This window comes from Neolamprologus multifasciatus, chromosome 6 (genome assembly GCF_963576455.1).
Source record: "Neolamprologus multifasciatus chromosome 6, fNeoMul1.2, whole genome shotgun sequence".
In the NCBI taxonomy this organism is placed as follows: domain Eukaryota; kingdom Metazoa; phylum Chordata; class Actinopteri; order Cichliformes; family Cichlidae; genus Neolamprologus; species Neolamprologus multifasciatus.
The window spans coordinates 20,397,250-20,410,776 of NC_140444.1; the positions used below are offsets into that span (position 1 = coordinate 20,397,250).

Consider the following 13,527-nt stretch of genomic DNA (forward strand, 5'->3'; position numbering starts at 1 on the left):
TTTGACTTTATACTCCAGCTCCCGTATTTAAGAGGGAATATTTCTCTTTTTTTTTTATTCCACCGAGTTTATCTGAGAACTATTACAGCATATTAGGACTTAACATCATCAACATGAAAACTTAACATCATACAGTTATCATAAGCTCAGCTCAGTGTATTTAAACTCGAATGTTGGTACTTTACTACAGGAAATATGAGATGAGAGATGAGATAGCCTTTATTTGTCAGTTGCAGGTCTTTTGCCCACAACCAAGATGACAGACCTTGCCGATCGTACATACAATACACAAATATCACATTGGGGAGACAGGTCAGGCTAGGTAGCGAGGAAAAAAAACATCGAAAAATGTAACATGCAAACATGCTGAAGTACTGCAAAAAGGACATCTTTTGTGATCCTATTCTTCTTCTTTGGCTGCTCCATTTAAGGGGTCACTGCAGCGCCTCAACTGCCTCCATCTCACCCTGTCCCTTGCATTCTTCTCTTTCACATCAACCCTCTGATCTTTCCCTTTCTCTCCTTCAACATCCTTTGTCCAGTATATCCATTATCCCTCTGCACATGTCCAGACCTTCTCAGCCTTGACTATCTGTCTATCTATCTATCTAAACAAAATTTTATCATGAGTAAAGCATTCAATCAAGTTACGCAAATATATATTTAAATTTAAAATATGGGAGTGAAAACAGAAAAATGAAGGTACATCAAGGGGTAAAATGTTCCCATTTCATATTAACTATTCAGACATGTTTCAAAGTCTAAAAGTTCTTCTAGACTTTATAATTATTATGTAAATGGGAAAGAATTTCTCTCCTAAATATCGTAATGTATTTATCTATAACTATATCTGCCATTTGTTTCAGCGTTCGTATTTTCATTTTCATACGTATGACGCGGGTTTGGCGCGGTAGTAGTTTCTGGTGACGAAAACATTTAGGACGTATGTCACATGTAAACCGACCAATCAAATCGCTGTAAAGATTAAAAAAAAACCCAGCCCCCTCGTCTGCGCAGACTCAGTCACTGAGGAAGAGTCAGAGCTCGCGTCCCACAGCGGATTTCACGTCTCCCTAAAAAGGTACAAAATTGCCACTTTTTTGTATCGCTTCAGGTGTCATCGGTGGTCACAAGTTTAGTTTAACGCTATTAATATTCGCGGTCTGTATTAGAATGTAAACGGTAAGCCTGTTTGGTTGGGGTTTACTTATGTTTTTGTGGTAACCGGCAAAAGCAAGCTAATCTGGCTAACGTTACCAAGTAGTAGTTAGCTTGGCAGCTTTATGTAAATGCTAACGTCAGCTTTTGTTTCATTGAGCACCTCTGGGCTCCGCTCGTGCGACTTTGAGTGACCACATTCACACTCACCCAGCCTATGAAAAGCTTCAGTAGAGGCGGCTTAAAACACAAAACAAGTACAGTTCACAGGTTGACACATTCAGTGTAGTCTGATATTAAGCTATGGTTCTCTGCAGTCAGAGTGCCATTGACAGATTAGGCAACTTGTATTGTAATTACGATGTTTTTGCTGCAAATTGTTAAATTAGAGTCCAGCGGACTCTTAGATGACCCGAGAAAGCTCATGTGGTTGAACACGAGCATGGGTATGTTTTTAATGGCACTTGTTGTTTTGTGACTGAATGGGAAGATTTAATGTACTTTCCCATACAGTGCAAGTTACTATCATGGGACAGCTAAAATCATTGAAATCCACCTGGTCCCCTCTGAATGAGTTAACTTTTTTTTAATTTTTCACAATAACTTTGCTACAATTAATGGGGCAGTATAAGGTTTAATATTTATATATAGAGGACATGGGGATGGGTAGAAATGTTATGCTTTATGTACAAAACAAGTGCTCTGCGAATGTCTGATCAGAAGTAAATGTGACTACAGCAGTAATGATCATGTAATACAGCATAATGATGTTTTCTCAATTCAAGTCTGTTAATTTTTGCTATAAAGTTCAAATGTTAAAGTTGAACCCAAGAAAAGGCGTCATTTTAGCACAGAGTATAAAATGTCCGCAGTGAGGACCTTGGTTTCCTGTCGGTTTTCTCATCTCTCTGCTGCAAAAACAACCTGAATGAGAAACGTTTCCACTGACAGGTCATAAATTTTGTTGTGTAATGTGTGGCCTAAGGCAAATGTGCTCTGTTTTTACATAAAAAATGTTTGCGTTGCTCCCAAACACATCCAGGCTGACAAGTCTTGCTACTGCTGTTAAAGAAAGGTCTATTGTGCTCATTTCCTCTCCGACTTTTGTTGATGGGGATTCCTGATTATTCTGATTCACAGCTTCCTTTGCTTCCTTCTATTCATGGATTGAATTGCATTTGTGTTTCTGTGTATCTTTATGCATTAGCTCTTAGGAGCTCATCATCACCTGTAAAGCTGTATAAGTATCGGGTTGACGGGACTGAAGGAAGCGGCACGTCGTACGGGGAGCTGCCTGCTGAAATCGCCATGAGTTACAAACCCATTGCTCCTGCACCATCTGGCTCCAACCACACTCCACCAGGTACTTTAGGACCAGCTTTAATGTTGTGCAGTGCTGTTATTAGCATGTTGTCAGTTTCCTGTGGTGTGTATGTATGAAACAGTTCACACTGTGACTATGGTCAACAGTCCCATTGCCTTCATAAACCAGTGCTGCCCCACACAATATTTTATCAGTCATTAACAATACAGCACAATAGTATTATTAAACTATTTTTTAAGATTTTACATTTGAAACAAAATTGCTTGTGTTTTAGGTTCAGCCTTTAATGTGTTCTATCTCTTCTCTTCTTCTGGCCAGGGTCTTCTGTGCCCTCTCCCTCTCTTCCATCGTCGTCCAACTTCAGGCCAGCCTTCAGTGACTTTGGCCCGCCCTCCATGGGCTTTGTTCAGGTACAACAACAATTTAATTGCTCTGATACTTGAATACAGACTGCTTTAGTAAAGAGTTGTCATGTTTTTACTGAAGCATAGGTCACCAAACATGGATTTTCAACCACTCTGATTATGTCAATACTGGACCTTAACTGAGTAAATAAACTAAAAAAAAAACTTGTGTATTCACATACTTTTCACACTCATGTCCCAGCCTGGGGTTGATTAAATTCACCTCTTTACTGTTGCTGAATTATTTCTAAAAGGCGTGATAAAAAGTCATTTTCCTTTATTTGAAGCTGCACAGAAGTTTGTTTTTGTTCCCATACATCCAGCAAAAAGTGAAGCATTAGGAGTTAAACAGTTAAGTTTAAGTAAGTTAAGTTAAAGCATTACAACATACAAGAAGATACTATAGAAATGTCTATCAATAAAGTCACCCTCTAAGGTAGTAGAAAAAATGTGCCTTTCTGCACTACTTATTAGTGCTATATTGATTAAGTACAGTAAATATTGTTGGCAGTGGAAGGCGGTCACGGTTTGACTGAAGCATGTTTCATTAGCATAAATGGAAACCAATGAAGGGAACTTGATTTCAAAAGAGTTCTGAGAGGACATGGGAACAGTTACATTATTGTTAGATGAGGCAGTGAATACTTGAACACTACAATACTACATCATTGCAGTATTATAATTATTTCATCATTGTTACACAATGTTCCCTCTAAGCTGCGTGCGTGCGCACAGCTGGCATGGTCTCTGCGCAGAAAAAATCTGCATTGCGCACAACGCCTGAATTGAAATTAAAGTAAATACATTAACAATTCTGTTTTGCAGTGTTAGTCAGTAAGTGACTGGCTGCTCCCCTATGGGATTAGAACGATTTGGGACATTTAGCGCAAATATTGTGTAGTTAGTGTGTAGTGTATTCAATAGTTTTGTTGTGTGTGTCAGAACTAAATGTTACAGGTGTTACAGGAGTGATACATCTCTTGTTGTCAGGCCTGCAGGTATCAGGCTGTTCTCCATTATCATAGTGGACAGAAATTATTTTCTTGGTTGCACAAATAATTTGTGTGGCATCAGATTTGATGCAGAACATCTGATTGTTCTGTAAATAGTGTGAAATGTTTGTTTAAAAAAAATAGGTAAACAGCTGCAAAAAACTTTGTTGTTTGCAAAACTCCGTTACTTTTTTGAAGAAGTAACTATATAATTAATTGCCCAGCATTGGTCATTATATACTGTATTTTGCAGACAGAGAGTTACAGACTCTCTCCCAGACCACAGACTCATACTCATAATACAAAAAAAAAAAAAAGTTGTGTTCTCAAAATTGGAGTTCAAGTTACTTTTACTTCCAATAGTGTTAACATACTACACAGGTTATGAACAAGATTTTCTTTTTTAAATTTTCATTGTAAGTGGGCTAAAGCAGTTAATTAAAAGTAGTCTAACATAAATGTAAATGCTTTAATTTGATTATTTTAATAAACCATGTAACTTGGATGGATTCGATGCTGGCGTGACCACAGTGCACACGTCTGCTGTTGCTCACAGTGGTCCAAGGGACCGCTCAGGGAGTTTGTGTGTTCGCTCAGACACATGAAAAATTACAGGGAACATTGTTGTTACATCTGCTGTAAAAAGCAAACTGACATATTTTTCATGTCATTCTACAAAAAAGAAAAAAAATCTACATTTTTCATTCATGTCTGGCGTGTATGTGGAACTGTGACATGACTAATGTTTTCTACTACTTTCCCAAACAGCCTGTGAAAGTGTCCCAAGGGTCCACCTACAGTGAGCTCCTGTCTGTCATTGAGGAGATGAGCCGTGAGATCAGGCCCACATACGCAGGGAGCAAGAGCGCTATGGAGAGGCTAAAGAGAGGTATGTTTTAGTAGTCAAAAGTGCATGTCAGTAGGATTCAGAACATTGTTGTTGTTGTTTCGGTTTTTGGGGGGTGGGATGAAGGTTTTTTTTTAATTATTTTTTTATGCATCTATTATGCAAATAGAATCAGAGGAAGAGTGGTGAACTTTTCACTTTTCTTAGCTCTTTGGTGAATGTGGATTTCACACAGCTTATTCTGAAAATGCTTATTTAGTTGCTGCAGTAACAGTGCTCTGTTATTATCCTTTTATATAAAGAAAATTGTCTCTGACTCCAGCTGAAGACTTAAAGCCCAATATACACATTTATAAGAAATTTGCCAGGTAAAGCCCCCCATGACAGCTGGAAGTTATCACAGTCAGTTATCCATTAAGACACATTTGTCAAAGTGTGGGGCACAGTGAAGAATTTAGTGAAACTGAGTTGCATACCTGCATTTAAAAGATAAGGTTTGTCACATGACTGTGCAGTCCTGTGAAACTATAAGTACACTCTATGATTTGGTAGCTTGTGTACATTTAGCAGCAATAACTAAAAATAAGTTCTCATTTTCTGTATGACTGAGTTTCATATCTTTGGAGTAATGATCCCACTCTTCTTTACAAAGCTGCAGGGATTTGTTCTGTACCTCCACCACTCTGATAGTTCAAGACAGATGTTTGTGCTGATATGCTGTGCTTGATTTGTGTTGTGCTGTGCATTACCCAGAATATCTCCACTTTAGTCTTGTGTGTCCAAAATGCGTCATTCCAGAAGTCTTGTGTATCAACAGTATCTACACCTCCTTTGGTCTTGTTGTAGAACAGGATCAGTTGTGCTTTTTTTTCCTTTCTCTGGTATTTTCATCCACCATTTTGTTGAGTCCAGATTTGTGCATCACAAACCAAGAAGATCTTTAGGCCATACTCGATGGGCTTGTTTGGATTATATTGTAAAAATCTGAACGTTCCCGTGAATGGCACAAGCGTTCGTCTACAGTGACACAATCACTGGGGATAAACTGTGTGTTAGTTCTTGTTGTGTAAAATAATCTTCCTAAGTGGTGGCACTCTTTGTGGTCCACAAAAAATATATTCCTGACACTCACACTTTGTAAGAATATAGGGTAATTCCATAGGAAACAAATGCAGGAAGTTTGGGGTAAAAACACAAAAACTAGAATTTTATTAAAAGTATAAAAGGAAAGTTAAAATTTTAAATGGCATGATAGCCAAAAAGGTATAGTTTGAGGTATAGCTGGAATATGAAATGACAACAACTTTTCATTAATTAGGTAGGAAAGAAAACAACATTAGCGGGTCTTTTTTTGAAATACTTTTATGGGTTAAATCAACTCAGTTTTCTTGGTTAATGAGAGACCTCTAACTTGGCAGTAATGACTGTTGCGTGTTGTTGTATTTGAGGTAGTCTTTTTTTTTTTTCTTTCTTAAACCTGCCTTGTGTTTGTGTCATACAGGTATAATCCATGCCCGTGCACTGGTCAGGGAGTGTCTTGCAGAGACGGAGAGAAGCGCCCGCACATAACCTTTTGGACAAATCCCTCCACCTGGCACTGGCACTCTTTTTCCTGTGACACCTGCCCACATCGTGATCCCCATTTGATGTTTTATAACCTTTTTTTTTTTGTTGTTGTTGTTATAAATTAAATCCTTCCTCTTTCCACTGGCTTTTTAGAGGTGCATTATGCCCCCTTGTATCCATTCACAGCATTTCACTTCGCCCATTTTGGTAAAGACAAACTTTCTGCAACTCGTTGTGCATACGCAAACAGAAAATTTTATATCTATTTTAAAAATGTGGGGAATTTCAGCACATTTTTAGGTCAAGCTGGGGATATCAAAGTGGATGGGAATGTTTATATTTGTTCAACAATGGGATTTGACCAAGAAAGTTGACTTTTTTTAAAGATGTCCCCACTGCACCAGTGCTCCTGTGTCGATTTTGAACATCCAGTTTTCAACCCATGAGCATTTTCTGTTATTCTGTACATCTTGAATATCCTCCTGTTCCTTTCACCCTTGTTTTGTTTTCCATATTTTGTAAACACACATCGGACGTTTCTCATTCCCAAGAACTCTGTATATCTCATGTCAGTTTGTTAGTATGGAAATTTTGTAAACCAGATTTTTGAGATTCGGTATGTATAAATAAAAAAAAAAAATCACAAAAAAAATGTAAAATGCTTTTTAGGTTTTTAAGATGTTACAGGAGGTTTTATCAAACAAATGTGACTCAACATCTTTCAATGGAGTGTTTTTTGTTTTTATAAAAGTAGTTGAAATGTTTATTGACCTTGGAAATAGTGTTTTGACAACATACTTAGCAGATTTATTTCTTTATTTTTAGGAAATTAAACTTAACGGCCTTAATCTAGAAAACATTTAAAGAGCAAGGACAGTTTGTTTTTTCACTCAAGACTTCTGATTGATAGAAAACATCCTATTTTTTTTATTTTTTAAATAAATCCAGCTCTATGGGCCGTATTTAACAAAACACAAAGCTGAGGATAAACACAGATTTATTTACAGTTCCACAATCACAACCTCAATAACATGTCACTGCAGGCAAGCTTGGGCTAAATGACGCACTGCTTCACATGAACAGTAAAGAGTAGCTCTTTCTAAGCAAGTGAATGAGATACTGTGAGTTTGCGCAGAGTACATCTTGACATAAAAATAAAGGTAGTATTTAGTACATACATGAAATACGTACACAGTAGAAAGCAAAGACAAAGTGTTTTATAAGATTGTCGCAGAGGTTACGTTTCATGGCCCACATATCATGTAGTCATGGTGATTCTGCTGTGACCATAATAGAAAGGGGTTGCGAGGCAAAGATGAGATACATGATTGTCCAAAAAAACAAGATTTTCTGATCATTTTGATCATGGTAATGGGCTCCCAAATTGCAGATAAGTTGATCATTAAAAGGAAAATGCTCCCTTTAAGAAAGTAAATGAAAAAAAAGTTCCTTTAAATTAATATTACAGACTGAATTAATGGCTGTGCCTTACATTACAGTCCTCTAAAAAAAACTGGGTTTTCACTTTAAATTCCAGCTACAACATAAACATTTTCAAATCAAAATCTTAATTTAACATTTAGAGGACTAAAGCTGCAATGCAAGTTTTGTTTGCGCATCGACCCGTGGCTGGGTGTTTGGCTTGGATGGAATAAAAGTGGAACGCCGAGCGCACCGACTGTTTCTCTCCTCCATCTTGAAATTAACAGGCATCCTCTCGAGTCCAACTCATAGAGACTTCAACCCTGCGAGAAGGAAAGAGTATAACACGCTTCATTAAAACACAATACGACTTACTTACAAAACAAGCTTCTCACTTGCGGGCCTGTGAATATGATCAGTGCAATTAGGAAAAACTCAAACTGGACTGACTGTAGTGGCAGTAGCTGGTGGCGTGTTGTAGTTGAACAGGTCCTTGTAGCGACCCTTTTCCTCCTTCTGTTTGGAGCGGATCCTCTCCTCCATGGTTTTCAGCTCCTTGGCCACAGACGGTCCCAGAGAAGGATCCAGTTCCAAGAGCTTCGCAAAGTCGGCTCGCGCCTCCGTCTCGTTCCACACGGCAGCGTGGGCTTTAGCGCGCTTGTAAAGGGCCTTTACGTTGTCTGTTAGGAGGAAGAACAGCTATTCAAACTACAACATTGGTGACACAGGGCAGGGATAGCTCAGTAGGTAAAGTGGTTGCCCCATAATTGGAAGGTCAGGGGTTTGAATCCACTGAACGGCTACCCTGAGGTACCCCTGACCAAGGTACTGTAGCCACCCGCTGCTCCTCGGGCGCTGCACTGGTGGCTGCCCACTGCTTGAATGGGTTAAATGCAGAGGAGTCATTTCTCTACAGGGACTAACACATACACATCATTATTAGATAGGAGCTCAACTGGCTTGTTATCCATCATAATTTGCAAATTATTGTAATGTGTGACATGCAGAAAGAACGTTTTTTCTAAACCTAACAAGAATTTAAATCCACTGAGAAGTCGAGGAGGCCCGAAAACACTCGTTTTATTAAAATCTGACTACCTCAGTAGCAGGAGGAGCAATTCTTGTGCCTTGCCATCATATCAATCCTTCGGACGGATGAGCTAACAAGAGAATAGCAGCGTCCAATAATATTAATGACAGTGAGACGCTTTTTCATGCCATAATAACCCTGAACAGCTGCACAGTTCACTTGTATGGCATGAGATATAGTTTAGTGTTTGTATGTGCAGAGGGCAATTGTGAAGCAATCAGCTGTCACAAGTAAAATAACCTACGTATAATGAATTATTTTATTATGCTGAGCACCTTTGTGTTGGTGATAAAACTCCCAAATGGTAAAGAATAAATGCCAAAAATAGTAACAGTATTTTACCATTTTAATATAGAAATGAAAAAAAAAAAGAGACTAATACAACAACCACAACTGATACGATCAGTCAGGTTCAGGCTGGTTTCTGCGTCTGTTCAACTTTCTGTGTAATATCCCGGAGTGGATCGGAGGACATGGGCATGACATCGATACGTGGTTGCATCTGTGGCCACGAGGTGGAACCAGATGACCCAGCTCCAGACCTAAGCCAGGAGGTGCGACTTATCTTTGACGATGAGGCTAGTAGTAAATAACTGAAGTTATGCAATCTGCGACAACTTTGACAAAACTGACTCTAACAGAGTCACATTTGTTTAAAATAAAAAAAAAGATTAAAGGATGTATTTTACCAAGTTTCTTAGCAATGATGATATGCCACAGAAAGGCAAAAGAGAGAAAGCAACTAATGCTGTATTAAGCAAGACGCTAACGTTTAAGTGGTGTCATCCTTCAGCAGTGAAATTGGTGCAAACTGACTAAATTTGAGTCAGGCAGCCTTACTCTCGTATTTGAAGAGAAGGGACGAGCAGTGTTCGATGACCTCGTAATACTGGCCCTCGAGCAAGAGGCACTGACAGTAGTTGAGAAGCAGTGTTGTGATCATCTGGTCCAACTTTAACCAATTTTCATCTCCAGGTTGCTCCTGAATAAAAGATTTCACAAAGTATTCACAAAATGACAAGAGACACAAATCTTAATTCCACTTGAAAACATATTCAAGGAAGGAAATGTATGACAGCAATGTGTCCATGGTTATCAGTGCATAAAATGCATGACTGTCCCCCAACCTTGATCTGTAGGTTTTTAAGGCAGGCGATGCCATTGTAGTATTTGTCTCTGGCCTCACTGATGTGGCCTTCTTTGAAGAGCTTGTTGCCCTCCTCGTGGATCTGAGGCACAAAACTGAGTTTCTCTTCATCCGTCATGGCCCACACATCCAGCTGGAATGACCCGGGAGGAAGAACCTGGGCAGGCAGAGAGACACATGAAGTATATTTAGTATATTTGATGCACCTATTAATGGAATATAATGAGTGTATTTACTGAGGAAGAAATTTGAAAAATATATATTTTTCACTAGTATTTTCTTTCCTTTTTCATGATCCCATGAAAAGCTTGAAAATATTTCCTAATATAGATTAAACAACTTTACAGTTAATACAAAGTTAATACAGGCTGAAACAATTATTTGATTTATAGCTAATTAACTGGAAATTATTCTAATCATCATTTTTCATATAAAAATAACACATTTTTACAGTACCAGCTTTTGACAAGTGAGATTCTGCTGCCTTTTAGCTCATTTAGTCATTGATCTACTTAATGGATAACGTAATTATAATAAAATAATAATATTATCCTTCACATTTAAAAATCACCTGCTGTGGCGACGTTTTGTGAATTAAAAAAAAGCTCTATTAAGTTTGGACTACTGGTAAGATCAAACAAGCATAATTAAGGTGTCACTTTGGACTAACAGCATTTTCTTTATTGATTAGACAATCTTTAATGGCCTAATCAATAAATAAAATACAAAAATATATATGTATAAAAACTCAAGTACTGTGTTGGTGCTATTACTGGAACCCAACCCAGCACCACCACTGATGTTGCTCTCCTTCCTGCTCACCTCCAGCAGCTCGATAGTAAAGACAAGTGGCTGTGGATTGGCTTGGAGATGATCCAGGTCCTTGTGGCCCAGAGAGTGGTGCGAGTGGATCTGGGCAATGCCACAACAGTGCCTCTGGCCTTCCAGAGGGTCCTTACCAACACTGATGTTTCTTAAGGACTGGGACACAAGCGGATAAAGTGCTGTGTGCTGAGGAATGAGACAGAGATACAATCAGCCCTGAGGAAAAATGAACTGTTTAACCAATCAATTCCAGTATCACCAGCTTACCAACCTTGGTGTCACAGGTAAATTCTGCAACTTCTCCTTCTCTCATAGTGATGACCAGTCTTTCCCACACAGCCAATTTAAACTTTTTGCCCAGGATGAGCTCCATGGGTTTACTGCGGCCCCCCATGGTTCTGGAGTCATCCAGCACGGTGCCCTCACACAGGCTGGTGCGGTAGTGAAAGACCACCTAATAATAAAAAGGGAAATGGTGTTATTACCTAAAAGAAGAAAGAATTAGCACCCCCAAATGACATATCTGTAAGGGTCTGCGTTGTATCACACTGTGACCAATCACAAAAATGGAAAATTGACTGACGTGACAGCTCGACGAATCAGAATTCACAAACACAGGCCGTCCTGTTCCCGCCCCTATCTTTCCATCAAATGAAACAGAGGGGGGGGGGGAAACGAACCAGGCCTAAAACGATCCTAACCCCGTCTACTACTTTATCACCATAAATCGACAAAACACTCTAGCTTGTCGGTGATGTGTGTACACAGCAGCGTCCGATACAGCAAAGACTCGGACTAACTCGAGTCCAAAGTGTTAGCAAAGCTATAAACGCCGATAGCATTAGCTATCGGCCGATAGCAGTACCTCGTCGCGTTACTCAGACTAAAGCCTGGATTGAACCCGATCAGTCGCTGGGACCGGAGGTCTTACCTTAGTTCCATTGGGAAAGGTCGATAAGTCTCCTTTACCGGGACTGGTTAATTTCTTTTTAATTCCCTCCGCGAGAAGCTTGCGAGCCTCTTCCTCCATCCTCGGTCGACTCTCAGTTCACGAGATATCACGATCTTTCGCGAGTGCTGTCGTTTCGTAAGACGTCATTAGGGGCGTCATCTAGCGCGAGCTTTTCGTTTTCATAGAAAAACAGCTGTAATGGTTTACTATTGTAGATGCTCAGAAACAAACACGCAAAATAACGAAATAAATAGATTAATAAGATTATTATTTAGCTACGCTTTTATTACATTGATATTACCTCCTGGTAATAACAGTCCAGATGTCGCCAGATGATGGCGCTCTCGAATATCGGAATAATGCAACGTATTATTTTTATTTGCATACACACACACACGCACACACACACACACACACACACAAAACGTTTCATATGTTTTTACTTTTTATGAGTTCTCTATGTACATTACTGTGCAAATGTCTTGAGCCACCCCCTCATCTTTTTATATTTTCTTTCTGAGGAGAGAGACTTAATTGTGTCTTGAGCAATAGTTCTCCAGGATTTCTGCAGGTCTTCAGAGATTTTCTTTAGACATTGGCTGCTTTTTTTTTGTTTTTTACTCATTTTCAGTCCAGACCTTGTACTTTACAATTTTTAGACGAATGTTTGTTTGTTTGTTAAGTAACTTAACACTGACCCACAAATCATTCAAGCACAAAACAAATCCAGTGAAGACTTGACACAGCACCTGAGAGATTCTTAGTTGATCCATCTACTGTTGACTGAAGACTCATCAGAAACTGTCTAACTGGAAGGGTGACTGTCAGGAAGCCATTCTGAAGGAAGGAGACCAGAAAGAAAAGGCTGAGGTACAGCCATCTGTAAAACACAGCGAAGCCTCTGTCGTGGTCGGTGCATTTCAGCCAGTGATGTTGAAGATTGTGCCACATTTGATGGGAATATGAACACAGAAAAGTGCCATCAGATTTTGACCCACCATGCAATATAATCTGGAAAGCATCTGATGGGCAACAGCTTCTTTTTCAGCATGACAGTTATCTCAAACACACTGCCAGCAGCATACACACCATGCTTATCTGTTATTTTTCCTCCTCTGTGTGGATGTGAAAGTCTGCAACCCATTGATTTCCCACACTCTACCTGCTAGCCTCCAGCAGATGGACTTTACCACAATTTTTTCTCATCATAATGGTCCAAACATTGTAGCTTCATACAGAGTGATCATCAGTGCAGATCACCAAGAACCCTGTTATTTTTTTTTTAAAAAAGTGCTAGCTTACTCCTGGCTCAGCAGTTATCTGACCAGTATGACAGGAAAGCAGCAGAACCCAAGTGTCCTTCATTGGGTTTGTTATTATTGCTGTTATTTCTTTTTAAAACTGGGATCACTGGAGATTTAGATATCTAGAATAATCTATTGTCAATTTAAATGGAAATAGTTTCTGTTTATTGGGTCCAATTGCTCTTTTTAAGAGTCAATTAAATCAACCCTGAACACTCAAGTGCTTGTTTAGCTTTCATAGATGCACACTCTACAGAGGATTTGTGAGGTAGTAAAGAGGTAGTGGTCCTTTGTGTCATTAGGAATAAAATGTGATTAAAAGCCTGCTGGTTTGTCATACTCATAACTGATCTGATCAGGCTTGAAGTACCAAACCAGTGGCAGTATATGTAGCACAGTGCTGCAATTCAATTCATTATAATATATATACTGTGATTCTAGCCATAAACCCATCTGTCCTGGAGTAACACCCTATTAGAAACACCACATTCACTAA

The 13,527-nt window shown here is 39.1% G+C and overlaps 2 protein-coding genes across 2 annotated transcripts; one reads left to right on the forward strand and one right to left on the reverse strand.

Annotated features, from left to right (window-relative positions):
- The first annotated feature begins 951 nt into the window (after positions 1-951).
- On the forward strand, positions 952-7,717 carry cdk2ap2 (cyclin dependent kinase 2 associated protein 2). Its single transcript, XM_085161669.1, has 5 exons — positions 952-1,081; positions 2,366-2,521; positions 2,801-2,892; positions 4,647-4,767; positions 6,227-7,717. Exons 2-5 carry the CDS (start codon positions 2,467-2,469, stop codon positions 6,292-6,294), a joined length of 336 nt encoding a protein of 111 aa, XP_085017795.1. The 5' UTR covers positions 952-1,081; positions 2,366-2,466; the 3' UTR covers positions 6,295-7,717.
- On the reverse strand, positions 7,272-11,865 carry aip (aryl hydrocarbon receptor interacting protein). Its single transcript, XM_085161664.1, has 7 exons — positions 11,707-11,865; positions 11,047-11,229; positions 10,773-10,961; positions 9,931-10,107; positions 9,644-9,785; positions 8,164-8,393; positions 7,272-8,036 (listed from the first exon to the last, which is right to left on the reverse strand). Exons 1-7 carry the CDS (start codon positions 11,803-11,805, stop codon positions 8,031-8,033), a joined length of 1,026 nt encoding a protein of 341 aa, XP_085017790.1. The 5' UTR covers positions 11,806-11,865; the 3' UTR covers positions 7,272-8,030.
- Between the last annotated feature and the right edge of the window lie 1,662 nt (positions 11,866-13,527).

Bases quoted from the DNA above. Each gene is read 5' to 3' on its own strand.
- cdk2ap2 (XM_085161669.1), top strand. From the start codon at position 2,467: ATGAGTTACAAACCCATTGCTCCTGCACCATCTGGCTCCAACCACACT. The intron at 2,522-2,800 runs GTACTTTAGGAC...TCTTCTGGCCAG, and splicing joins CTCCAACCACACTCCACCAG to GGTCTTCTGTGCCCTCTCCC. The intron at 2,893-4,646 runs GTACAACAACAA...TTTCCCAAACAG, and splicing joins CCTCCATGGGCTTTGTTCAG to CCTGTGAAAGTGTCCCAAGG.
- aip (XM_085161664.1), bottom strand. From the start codon at position 11,805: ATGGAGGAAGAGGCTCGCAAGCTTCTCGCGGAGGGAATTAAAAAGAAA. The intron at 11,230-11,706 runs GTAAGACCTCCG...TTTTATTATTAG, and splicing joins CCTTTCCCAATGGAACTAAG to GTGGTCTTTCACTACCGCAC. The intron at 9,786-9,930 runs GTTGGGGGACAG...TCTTTTATTCAG, and splicing joins TTAAAAACCTACAGATCAAG to GAGCAACCTGGAGATGAAAA.